The sequence below is a fragment of the Acanthochromis polyacanthus genome, chromosome 11 (genome assembly GCF_021347895.1).
Source record: "Acanthochromis polyacanthus isolate Apoly-LR-REF ecotype Palm Island chromosome 11, KAUST_Apoly_ChrSc, whole genome shotgun sequence".
Lineage (NCBI taxonomy): Eukaryota > Metazoa > Chordata > Actinopteri > Pomacentridae > Acanthochromis > Acanthochromis polyacanthus.
The window spans coordinates 4,559,039-4,572,849 of NC_067123.1; the positions used below are offsets into that span (position 1 = coordinate 4,559,039).

Below are 13,811 nucleotides of genomic sequence, written 5' to 3' on the forward strand. Positions count from 1 at the left end.
TAACACAAGCCTTTAGCGTTTAAGATCTGCATCCTGTTTAATGTTCATGTCATTCCAGACAGCCAGAACAGCTTGTTTAGTGATTAACATCCAACTGTGCCTCATAAAATGTTATGTCTACAACAGAAAAGGCTGCACTTTAAAGACTCTACTTCTAAGACTGATATTAATCACATCCCATCAGGTTGCTTGATTGCTTAAAGCTGCTGTCCGGAGTTTCCGTTTGTTTTCAATTTGTGTATCATTTTTTAACAAAGCTTAAATGTGTTAGTCTAGTTCAATACTATAATATAAAGTTAGTATAACGCGATATGAAAATTTATTCCTGAGCTCCGCCTTCCTCTCATAGACCCCCATGTTATTCCAAAAAGCGCCGATTGCTGCCGACCAATCAAGTTCGAGCTTCAGCTTTGTCATGCTGTCAATCAACGGTTACGCGCACAGCAAGCAAGCCCATGCAGAGGTGGGCGAGCTACGCACTACGCAACCACGCGCACATTTGTTTTGCTTGTGGAGGAGAGAGCATCAGGGCTCAGCAACTTCCAGAAAAGTTACCAATCCCACGGCTTGTCAGGCCAAGAGACTGCAGGACGTTTTTTGGCTCGGGGTGCTCGCCTCGCTCCCCGACCACGGCCTCCATAGCCCGCCTGACGGCTTCGTTTAGATGCCCGACCTCTGGAGGAAGATGTTGGGGCGTCTGGGACATACTCTTCGTCAGAGGAGTCATGCAATTCTGAACTCTAGATAGAAATAAATAAACAATGTAACACATATACACGCGTAAATGCACTAAGTTTGATAAACAACGTCATCGAGAGGGATACACGAGTGTAATCACATATTGAAACTTTACTCGTTCGTCCTAGCAGATTCATGTTATTTTGGTATTAGGACAAGTTAGACTCAATACAGCATTCTAACGTAATTCCTTTATTATTTACTAAATGTACTAAATGTAGAAGAGGGGAAAACAGCAAAACAGGCGAGATGCTGCAGCACTCCGGGCACTTCTCTCATGTACTGCGCGCGTGCACAAATAAAGGGGCGAAATCAGAGGGAGGGACCAACAGTGTTTTGGGAGACGCTGCGATTCAAACTCCGGACAGCAGCTTTAAGTATCTGACTTATGGTTTGAAAGGTAGCATTGTATCAATGGGCACCATGACATAGACTTCTGTAGAAGTTAATGACTTCAGACCTACAGTATTATGTGTCAGAATGTATTTTAGGTGTTGTATTTCTAGGTCTGATGTTTGTTGAATTCTGCTTTGTTGGATGGTTGCTAAAGTGTCTGATTTATGGCATTTAAAGGTTTTGCTCACCCAAATAGTCATTTTTAAGGAGTGTGTTATGGCTTGAAAGGCTTATGTGACCTAAGATATTACTTGCTGTCCAGGTACTTCAGGTTTATTCCATCAAAATACTACTTTCTAAAAGAGAAGTTACAGATTTAAAGATTTAATTCACCCAAGACTGTACGAAGTTAAATATTTTTGGAGTGCATGTGGGCTGGAAAAGCTAGTCAGTCACTCAGACTATGGATAATTCATGCTGGGAAGCAGAAAGTATTGTATCAACGGGTACAATGACATGGATACCTGTGGAGGTTAACCACTTCTGACCTATGATGCACTTTGAGGACTCCACACCTAAGACTGATGTTTGTTGGATCCTGTTAGGTTGGATGGTTGGTAAAGAGTCTGATTTATGGTTTATAAAGGTTTTCTCACCCAAACAGTGATTTCTAATGAATGTGTTATGGTTTTGAAAGGTTTTTAGACCAAATATGTTACTAAATGTCCGGGTACTTGGAGGTTTATTCCATCAAAATACTACTTTGTAACAACAAGTTACAGCTTTAAAGGGTTAATCCATCCAAAACTTTACATAGTTAATTTTTTTGGAGTGTCTGGGAGCTGGAAAAGCGAGCCGGTCACTTGGACTGTGCATAGTTTATGCTGGCAAACTGAGAGAATTTTATCAACGGGCACCATGGAATAGACATCAGTTGAGGTTAATGACTTCTGACCTATGATGCACTTTAAGGACTTCACTTCTAAGACTGAGGTTTGTTGGATCCTGTTAGGGTGGATGGTTGCTAAAGTGCCTGACTTATGGTTTTAAAGGTTTATCTCACTCAAACAGTACTTTCTAATAAATGTGTTGTGGTTTGAAAGGTTCATTTGACCCAAAATATTACTTTCTATCCAGGCACTTACAGGTTTATTCCATTAGTATACTACTGTCTCAGTAAGAAGTTAGAGATTTAAAGATTTAACTCACCCCAAACCACACGTAGTTAATTTTCTGGAGCATATGTGAGCTGGAAAAGCGTGCTGATCACTTGGACTATATGGACAGTTCATACTGGCCAGCAGAGACCATTTAGCTAGCAGCAGGCCCTATGACAAAGATTTATGAGACAATTAATGACATTCAGCCAGAGATGTAACACAGGTGCATGTATGGCATGTGTCTATTAGCGCTGGATGTTCTGCTAAATGCGAAACGTCAGAAAAGTGGTAAACTTTAGCAGTAATCTGTAGCAGCGATAGCAGGGAGGGTCATCTTGAGGGATTATCCTGCTCTTGGCTCTCAAGCGACGGCAATTTAGCAGCTCTAGATGATAATGTACAGAGGAGGCATGTTGGGGATCTGATGGATCTGTGTGGTTCAATCAGTAACACAAGCCTTTAGCTTTTAAGATCTGCATGCTGTTTTGTGTTCGTGTCATTCCAGACTGCCCAGACAGTTTGTTTAGTGGTTAGCATACAATTGTGCCTCATAAAATGTCTAAACAGACCCGTCTGTACATGTTGAAGGGTGCAGTTAAGGCACTAATGGATCTCCACAGTCGGGACGTCAGACAGAACCATTAGTAAAGTCAGATCCAGGCTACATGAAGCCGAACTGTGCCAAACACAGCACCTTAAAACCTTTATGCCTCTGTGTAAAGTAGCACTTAGGGAAACGTAAACTGGTGTTTATGTGGCTGTCACTTAGCAAACAGTGATTTTGTGAAGCCGGAGGGTAGATTTGTATAAAAAGGAACTAGTCTTATTACGCCTCCTGGAATAAATACTACAAACCACATTTATTTTTATTTTCATGAATGCTAGTGCAACATGTTCAGAACCAATGAAGGCTTTTAATTTTAGAATGTAAAGTAAAGCTGTGAAGGTTGATTAGAGGAGCAGTAAAGCCAGTCGTGCTCAGTTTAATACACTCAGGGGTTTTAGAGCTGCAGCCTTATTTGGTCTGCTTCGACTGGTGGATTGCGTGAAGCTAATTCTAGATAAACACTGTGTAACAGACACTTCGGAGTCAGTTTACCCACATTATGACTTTGGTCTGCTGGTGCTACTGTTACTATAAGTGTGATAATAAAATGTTCACTTGTATCTCAAGTGGCTGCTCCTCAGCAAAACCTACACAGTTTAAAGATGCAGCTGAAAGAAAATATGATAGTTTACTATTCCCAAACCACAGTTCCCCTCCTGACCACTGGGTAAATCCATCTTCATTGTATTCCTTTGTTTGGATGATAATGGGTTTGCTATAAATAGTATTAAAGTTATTTTAGTGGTAGAATGAAATTTATAAGGCGGTTTTGTGGTACTTTGATGTAATATTTTGGCAGCAAAAAAATACTTTTCTCTTGCTGTTATAATGACTCATATGGAGAGAGAACCATTAGTTTGAACAACAATATAACACATGCTGTTTAGTAATATGTGAAAGTGTAAGAAGAGGGCTTTGGAGGGAAGATGTTCCCCTCTGTTGACATGAATAATTTTCATACTCTGGTCCTGGTAACGTGGTGATAAATTATGCTCACCATCATCAAATACGATAACATAAAGCTAGCCAGCATTAAAATGAAAAGTTATTATGGCTTTGTCATAACACAAATAACAAATTGAATCGATGTTAAGCTAATAATGTTAAGCCACATTTGTTTACTGTAGCACAAGCTGACTACGTAAAGCTAATAACAACATTAGCATCCCATGTTAGCATGCTGTACCACAAGCTAGTCTTCTTAAAATGATTAACATTAGTACTTGTGAATAAGAATCCCCAGAAAGATGCTCCTTTTAGGGTTTTAGATCAAGTTTTATAAAAATAAAGTTGTAGCTTTAGTTGTCCCTGCTCCATATGTGCATATACGTTGTTCTCAAAGTGTCTTTGTCCAGTTTACCCTGCAGGTTCTAACTGCCGATATTCTTTTTTAGATGTTTATTCCTGTCTGAACAGTTAACAGAGCCTCCTTTTTATCTGGTTAACCCTCAGTCAGTGAACCTCACACAGAAGCTTATCAAACGTAAAGCTTTTTAACAAAGTTTACTGATCTGAAACCTGTTTTACTCCTCTGAGAAAAAGAATTGAATTGGTTTCTGATGAGAAAACACAAAAACATCACAGTGAATGAAACGGTTCCAGTTTCAGGTCAAGTTAAAATGATTTAGTTACGAATGTTCTGCAGTAAATCAGTCACTGGCATCAGAACATCACATCTTAGAAAATAAATCGTCATAACCCTTTGTATTCTCATTATGCACTCAGATGTATTTCACCATCCAAACCTCTTTCTTGACTGACACAAATTTGCATTTCAGCTCGGTCAGATTTGCCGCCAACAGCGGTTCGATTGGTGGTCGATGACTGGAATGGCTTTAAGTGGAGTCGAGTTTAGAAAGCGTCTAAATAACCCAACACCCACACTGGCCTATTTTACGGCTTCCCGAGTGGTGATTTTACGTGATTGGGCGTGTTTGTGTAATCTTGTTTCTCCTTGGTACTTTCCATTTATGACCCCTCCAGATCCAGCCATGAGTCAGACACATTCTCTCCCAGAGGCCGCCGAGTGAAGCTGGCTTTAGTTTCCGTCAGACATCCGTCCCTTCCTACCTTTACTCAAGGTGACTTAGACTCTATGGATGCAGAGATTCCTGCAGCTTTTTAAACTGTAGTTTTTCAACCTAGACCTACAAGGGAGTGAAAACAACCGCACAGTTCAGAGATTTTACATTTCTAGATAGTCTGACCGCCATTCCCAAACACAGTCATATTCTACGGTTCATTATCAGGCGTGGTAATCCATCATTACTGGAGCTTTGTGGATTCCAGACTCACTGTTTTCTTTCCAATTCCTGAGGCCCAGGCCATTGGAGGTTATATGGAAAGTGACACTTATATCAGCCTCGTGTAGTTCACAGTTAGGGGAAGCTGTATTATGTCTGAAATCCGGCCTGAAAAAAATGTTACATTTGACTTTTGCATCAGTGCCAAGAAAGAATATTACACTGAGAGGCTAATTCCACTTGGCAGAGCTGTGCAGACGGCCGAGAACTGTTCCTGTTGACAAGCAAAGATCCACCTCTGTTTCTTTTTATTATCCACCGGGCTGCAGTTGATTGAAATCTTGACATTCATCTACTCTCTATTGGAAAAAAAGCAATATTTCTACTGAGAATGAATATTTTACTGGAAACATGTGCAGCATAAGTATAATCAGGATTTAACTGTGCCAACAGACACACACACATTGATTTTAGTGTTTGCTTTAGAACCTTTTTGGCCACCAGCACTAAACCAAAAACCAATATATACATTTGCTATTTGCGTTGTAATTTGTCTTTCGGTGTGCTTTGACATTTTGTCAACCGATTCATTTACAATTATAATCATTAGAAGGAATGAATTTACACAAGCAGTACTTTGCATTTTGACAGCTGTACGTTGGTCACATTCGATCCAATGATTAGATTTGTAAATTATTTGGTTGACAGAATGCCACAGCACAAAATTACTCAAGATTTCCAAGGTTTTCATGACTGCTGGTCCCATATGATACTGCCAACTGCTTCCTAAACCAAAAAGCCCTAAAGTTACAACCTACAGGTGAGTTCCCCCCCCAATTTACACTACAACATTTTGTACTAACTACAAGTATACCAAAATCTAGGTATGTCCATGCATGCTGGGGAATAAGAGGGTGGTAATATTCTGAGAGCTTTGTGTGTAATGACAATCTTACCCAGAGAAGCTTTAATACAAATAAGTCCACAATACCATAAATCTGGAATTTGGGTGAAATGACAGCTGATTTCTTGCATGTGTAGAAAAACACAAAACATTAGTTGTTTTTTTTTTTTGACAAATCCTGTGTCAATGAAGTTCCTGCTGCTGCGTTTAAAGACACTCTTGGTTTAAAGTAGTACATCCTACCTGTACCAACTTAGCCTACTAAAGAGCTCCATAAGTATGTGCATGTATCACCCAAATATTCTTTCACCCCATGCAAAAAAAAAAGGCTGAAACCTAAAGCATTTCCAGAACATCTTCTCGCTGACAGAGTAGTGAATGCCATGGCACTCAGCTTTCTTTCTCTGTCTGTGAAACCCACAGCTGCTGCAGAATAAATGGGAAATGTCACAAAGGACACATGTGACTGATTTGTCTTGGCTGATGCGTTGCTCAAAGATGCTTTTACGGCACGTCGATAAACCAAAACAGAACCCAGAGAATATCTTTTCCAGATCGAGTGTTTGAGAATCTTCCCCCCTCCGGCTGACTATCGAATCGTCTCAGCGTGTGTTCAGACTGCTGCAACCAGATCAACAAGTAGACACTTAAAATCCAATCAAGTTGGGTTTATTTGTCAAACCAAAGCCCGTCTATAACCAAACACAGACAAATCCTTCAACATCTAATAAGTCAACAATCAAGGCCGCAAAATGATGTAATTCGCTGTACAAGCAAAGTAGGAACGAGGATGTAGAAGCACAAGATAAAAGAAAATACAGTCTATTCTGAATAGATTTTAATTTTGACTCAATTTTTAATTGAATCCAGGCTCTATACACAGATGGTCCATATAGTAAATCCGTCCAGCCTGAAGCTTTATCTCGATCTTGTCATTTGTTTGGAGCATCGACTGGTTGGAGATAAGGATGAAAGAGTTCTTTACAGACAAGCTTCAGTGAATATCTGTTCATCTCTTCCATCCAAACTAACCACCCACATCTGTTCTGCCCATATCCTCCAAACTCATTCTCCACACGAGTGCAACTCAAATGATGGAAAACATGTTTGTGTATGTTTTCAGATGGACTTAAGAATGCATTTCCACCATGTGACGTTCATACATTGATTACTTTGAACTATGGAGGCCTCATTTACAGTGTATCTAAGTAAGACAATAGAAGATGAAGACACTTAAATAAGAAACTTATAAATTTAAATATCAAAAATAGAAAAATGATTAAAGCATCAATTAGAGAATGTAAGCTTTAAAAACAAATGAATTAACTAAGACAAGAACAGCTGGATTTAAAATATGATGACATAGTTTAGTCACCAACGTGGAGACGTGATGTTTAACAGTGAGTTTCTCATCAGTCCAACTTACCAGACATTTGTAGTGCTTTCAGGTTGATCGGATTGATGAAGATTATATATTTAATTTTACCTGCATATGAGAATACATTTGGTCTTATTTAGTAAGACTTAAACCTGAGCAAAGCAGTGCTGAATGTCTTTGACAGCAGAATGTAGAGCATGGTATCTTCAGCGTAAAGATGTACACGATACCCGCATAAATAACGATAAAAAAGCAGAGGCACCAAGACTGAGCCCTGTGGGACACCTTTTGCATTTCTGACTTAAATTTTTTGATTGCCTCACACTGCCGTTGGTTCATGAGGTAACTCTGACAATATTCAGAGGGATTTTCATTAAAACCAGCTGTAGCGAATGCTTTCGATAGAACATTAAACGAGCTGTATGTTGCTTGTTTCTAACCAAATCTGTAATAAAATCATGTAAAACAAGAGCAGTGGCAGATACAGTGCTGTGCTTTACTATAAGCTCTTACTGACGTAGTGTTTGTGCTGCAAGAAATGATTTAAGTTGTTTGATTACCAGCAATTCTAGGATCCTTACGAGGTATGACAAAAAGCGATACTTAGTCATGTCTAGTTTTATTATGAAAGTCTTCGACACAAGGAAATCACTGAGAACTTCAAGAGGATAATGGTTTTCTTCCTAATGTTCGTTGTAAATATATATTTATTTTTTTGCTATTTTAGCCCATTGGAATCAAAGACAAACACCTGAAATCAGTATAATCTGGTGGTAGATTTAGCAGGTTAATTGGATCCACTCAGATGTTGATGTAGAATAAAGAGTTTAACTGAAAGGCAACATTTCTACATTTACACATGGATGTTGTAAAACTGCCAGTATGATTGTGAGTTTAAACCCTTCAAAGCACCATCTGAAAATTGTAGCATTACGAGTTCACAGCATGCCGATAGCTACGGTGCATCTTTATGCAGATGACACAATAGTGTGTCCAGCTGAATCTTCTCTGAGCCAAACAACTGATTAACTCCAGACTGTTTTCAACAGCTGCAGGCCTCATTGCAAGATTTACGACTGATTCTGCCAAGAAAAGCAAATTTATGATCTTTTGCCTGGTTCGTTCCCAGATCTCACATACTGCTAGCATTCAGACTTAGATGGAGACTTAACTGAACAAGTATCTTCCTGTGAATACTTGGAGATCTGGACGGATGACAGACTCTCATTTAAAGCACATATTGAGCACTTACTGATGAAACTGAAGTTAGGCTGTTATTTATTATTGGAATACATCTTGCTTAGATATAGCAGTGAGGAAAACACCAATAGAGGCTACGTTTCAGGTGTTTCAGACTGCTGAGACATTATCTACATGCACATTGCTGCCATATCTTTTCATTACAGGGACTCTGCCTACATTTTATATCAAACTTAATGTACAGGGAACATTTTGCATACTTTATAATCCGGTTTCTTGGTCTTTGTTATGTCTATAGAGACAGCAATACTGTTTAAATTCCCTTCATACTGTGTCATTTTCTCACTCATCAACTGTTAAAATTTTCATTCTTCTAAACAGCAGCTCTACAGGGAGTACAGGATTTGCTCTGAACTTGGTTTTCTATTTCCTATTTTGCTCCCTGGTCTTGGAATAACCTTCAGAAAGATTACAGCTTCATCTGTTTGTTTCTTTGTGAGCGTTCAAAATTTTGAACAGAAGACGTGTAACGGATATTGCCAAGTTGGATTTAGTTTTGTGCGTCTTTTATATCCTGGCTGTTCCAATGAGCTTTACTTTTGCCCTATGTCAGCTGTTGTTGTGCTCAAGTTTCTAATCTTTATAATGTTATGGTGTGCCTTCTTGGCCAGGTCTCCTTCAAAAAAAGAATATTTAATGTCAAGAGACTTATGGCATGTACCCTCAATCAACCTTTTGCATTCGGTCTTGATGCAGATCGAGAACTACATCAAGGAGAGCATGAAGACGGAGATGGCTCAGCTGCAGCAGAGCGCCGTCCACAACCACACGGCCGCCATGTTGGAAATGGGAACCAACCTTCTTTCTCAGACGGCCGAACAAACACGGAAGCTAACGGATGTCGAGACTCAGGTGAGATCTTAAAAACACACTGGTGCTAAAGCCTCCAACCACACCTGTATCTGTAAAACAGCGTAGAAATCATAACTATATCTATAACTGAGTGGATCTACTCTGAGATCCAAAAAAGTTACTCTCCAAAGACGACAGCGATGCGAAATAAATGAATTTTCCTCCTTTGATTTATTTGGCTGAAGGTTTATATGGAGCTTGAGTAGGAGGTGATGGAAAACTTGTGAAGTTGGCGGTGGGTAATTTCTGTGAAAGCACTAAAAAGATAACTGTTTTCAGAGGTTTTTTTAAAAGAAAAGGTACCAGAGATGGATATAAGTGTTGCCATGTGTGAGGTGAGAAGTTGACAAAATGAAGTTCTATGTGCAGCTCCAATGTCCAGAGCTTAAATATTCCCTGTGTTTTTTGTTCCTCCTTAAGCTTTGGCGCATGATACGAAATCAGTAATATTTTTATATTCTCTATACGTGAATTTGTTTTGTGACAGGTTCTGAATCAAACGTCCAGACTTGAGATCCAGCTGCTTGAAAATTCTCTTTCCACCAACAAGTTGGAGAAAGAGTTGATGGTCCAAACCAATGAAATCAGCAAACTGCATGACAAGAACAGGTAAACGCACGTTTATTACACAAAATGGAGAAAGTAAAGAAGATATATTCGACAAGTAGCCAGTGTAAAATTACCTGTTTGCCAAAGCTCTGAAATGTGCAGTGAATGCATGTGAATTGTCCGTTTTAATCATAGTTGTTATTAGTTTCCGTATATAAGAACAACTGCTAACTTTGGTCAACAACAGCTTCCTGAATCGAACTTTGGCTCCACTTCAAATGTTTTTCAATCTCAGCATCAGTCTTAAAATCATTCTGGACAAACACAACAGTTTACAGAAGATACATTTAATGTATACAGTGTAAAATATTACAGAAAAAAAAACATCTTCAGGGATTTGTTTTTTCCCCCACCAAAACAGTCCTTCATCTCTATTTTAAGGGGCCAACATCGCTGTATCCTGTTCTTAGCTCTGCACAAGAAGATTTCGACAGCAGAAGAATAATGAGGTGCAGTCAGACCATTCTACACAGTGCTATGTGAGAGGATGGTCTGATTATGCAAGGATGAGGTCGCTGCTACCTCACAAAGCATATTTTTAGCCAACATCCAAGAATTGTAATGCTAATTGTGTCAAAATTTCCTAAAAATATCTGATTGATTAAATAAAATGATGAAGTGGATGGATATAGATGTAAACTAGCATCACGTAGGGTACCATGGCAACCTCATCATAAATTATCTTCTTCTTCTTCTTCTTCTTCTTCTTCTTCTTCTTCTTTTCACAAATAGAACAGCAGTTTTTGCAGTCTGAATAACTGGATGTAGATTTCAGGTATCAGCCTGCTGCTTCTGCAAGTTCCAGTAAAGACATTGAGGCAAATGCTCTTTATGCTAGAAAGTTGGAGAAACTTTTAATGGTCCAAACCAATAAAATAAGCAAATTCCATGACAAGAACAGGTAAAAACACACATTTATCACATTGACTGTAAATCAAAACGATGGAAATCCAAACAAATTCAACATAATGATGAGGTGTAGTCAGACCATTCTACATGTACTGTCAGTGCTAGAGGATGGTCTGACTATGCAACATTAAGGCCTCTGTAACCTCACAAAACATATTTTTTTGCCAGAATCCAAGAATTGTAATGCTAATTGTGACAAAACATTCCTACAAATATCTGGTTGATTGAATAAAATGAGGAAGTGATTTACATCTAAAGATCAGAGGTGAAGTCTCGGACAAACATAGATGTAAACTAACATGATGTAGGAGTAGTTCTAGTTACCATGGCAACCTCACCATGATTTTTTTTTATGTAAACTTCAGGCATCAGTCTGCTGCTTCTGCAAGTTCTTACATAAACGTTGAGGCAAATTCTCTTTCTGATAGCAAGTCAGCGAAACTATTAATGATCCAACCAATAAAAGCAGCAATTTGCACAACAACAACAGGCAAGAACACGTGAGCTGGAAATGGAAATGATGGAAATCTAAACAAACGAGGAGGTGCAGTCAGACCATGCACACTCAAAACATATTACCGTCAGAATTCAAGAATTGTTATGCTAATTATGACACAATGTCACATAAATATCCAACAGGATAAACTGGTGAAGGGATTTTTGTATGTGGGCCAAGTGTGGACGGATTTTAATTGGTTGGCGAGGCATGAAAGTACATCATAAATTATCTTTTTTACTAATAGAACAGCAGTATTTGTAGTCTGACTGGATGTACATGTCAGGTATCAGCCTGCTGTTTCTTTCCACTAACGAGTTATAAACCAAGGAAATCAACAAACTGTATGATCAGAACAAGTAGACATACATGCATCATACAGGCTGGCAACCAAAGGGAAGCAAAGCTGAAGCATTGGACAGGCGACTGTAGGAACATTTATCACTCAGTGCTGCCGTTCTCTGCCAGTTTACATAAACAGAACCTAAAGCTGCTACCAGCTCTCACAGACCAGCGTACAGTTTAATTTTCCAAACCATGCGGTTGTATAAACAGCAGCGTATTATCGTATCCTCTTGATGTTCGGCTCTGTAATACATGAGCCCATGTTCTCCGTGCTGGACCACTGTGTGCGTTTGTTGCAAAATCAGGCAATTAAAATGTGGCATTTGGAAAAGTTTTCATGTCTTCCAAATCCGAGCGGTGATTGGTCCACTGGGATGCTCTCAGATGATGTAGTGTTTAAAGGGGTTTGGTCCACATGTCTCATTGCACTCGGTCCCCATAGAGACTCCTGCAATCACTTAGAAAAAAGAAGAACAATTTAAAACTCAGCGTTTTAAGTCGAGCCTGAGGATTATGGATTTAGATTTCTGAGGGCAATTTCCCTGAGCCTGAGCAATTATGATATTATTCCATTTTGTCTTTTGTTTTTCCCGGTGACAGAGGGAACCATGTGATTAGAGAGTGACCTGGATGTCAGCTTATATCATCTTTCAGGTATTAGATTGTGTCATGGTGAAGCCCAGATACTGCTGTGACTCCAGTCTGAACCGTTTTGTTGATGTTGTGTGAGGAGCTCATGGCAACTAAACCTACAGAAACATCTTTATCTCTGTTCCTGACATGTGGAAAGTTCACTGACTGGGAGATAGTTGTGAAGTAAAGACAGTTTTAATACATTCTGATGGTATTTCATTGGCTCAACACCAAAACTGACCAGTTTGCGTCAATACTTTTGCGTTCAGACAACGTTTAATGAAGTTATGTTAATCGGCCTCTAATTTCTTTTGGTTCTGAATCCAACCTCCAGTAAAATTCTCTTTCTGCTACCAAGCTGAACAAACAATTAATAACCCAAACCATTAAAATCAGCAATTTGCATGATGAGAACAGGCAAAAACACACATTTATCATGTAGGATGGAAATCTAAACAAATTCAACATAATGATGAGGTGCAGTCAGACCATTCTACATGTACTGTGTCAGTGCTAGAGGATGGACTGACTATGCAAGATGAAGGTTGTGTTTTTGGTCAGAATCCAAGAATTTATGTCTTAATATGACAACAATTTATACAAACATAAACAAGATAAAGTGATGAAGGGATTTTATGTATAAAAGGTCAAGTCTGGACAAAACTAAACCTACAGAAACATTTTTATCTGGGTTCCTGGCATGTGGAAAGTTCCTGCAAATCACTCACGAGGAGGTGAAGTAAAGATAGTTTTAGTACTTTCTGATGGTATTTACTGGACTCAACACTAAAAATGACCAATATTTTTGAGTTCAGACAACTTTTAATGAAATTATATTAACCCAACAAACTACATTAAGTTGGAGAAATTTTCTTTTCCTTTGCAGTTCCTTAGTTATTCTAACTATTTAATATTTTGTGGCACAGTCACAAATTTTTAAGCTCATTAAAAAATTTTTGTGTGTTTTTAAGTATTTCATTACCACAATCTTGAATTCAAATTTTTAAGTTGACCAATATTTTATAAAATTAACTTCATCCAGTTAAAAATTTCTTCAGTAGTTTTTGGGGGTTTTTTTCCACATTTTTCTTCACGTAGAACTGCAGTTCAGTATTTCAACACACAAAATTTAAATTTTGAGTGTAAAAACTTTCCCCACAGAAATGAGATAATTTGAGGTTTTTCCATCAGACAGTTTCTGAGATGTTGTTGTTCAAACATATTTACATTTTAGCAGCTCGAAAAGGGTCAATGGGAAAGTTTTTAAAAGATTATTATCCCAGAAAACTTAAATTTCATAGATAGTTTCAGTTGGTAGGAATCAAGCTGAAGATACATTTT

The 13,811-nt window shown here is 38.5% G+C and overlaps 1 protein-coding gene across 2 annotated transcripts in view; it reads left to right on the top strand.

Moving 5' to 3' along the window:
* angpt1 (angiopoietin 1) overlaps positions 1 to 13,811 on the top strand; it is a 93,706-nt gene that overhangs the window by 27,094 nt on the left and 52,801 nt on the right. The window contains exons 1-3 of one of the 2 annotated variants that reach the window (XM_051955471.1): positions 4,727 to 4,922; positions 9,323 to 9,478; positions 9,966 to 10,087. In XM_051955471.1, coding sequence (XP_051811431.1) covers positions 9,347 to 9,478; positions 9,966 to 10,087 — 254 coding nt within the window. In that variant the 5' untranslated portion in view covers positions 4,727 to 4,922; positions 9,323 to 9,346. Of the gene's footprint in view, positions 1 to 4,726; positions 4,923 to 9,322; positions 9,479 to 9,965; positions 10,088 to 13,811 lie in introns of those variants that run through there. The other variant, XM_022211840.2, reaches the window with a different exon arrangement.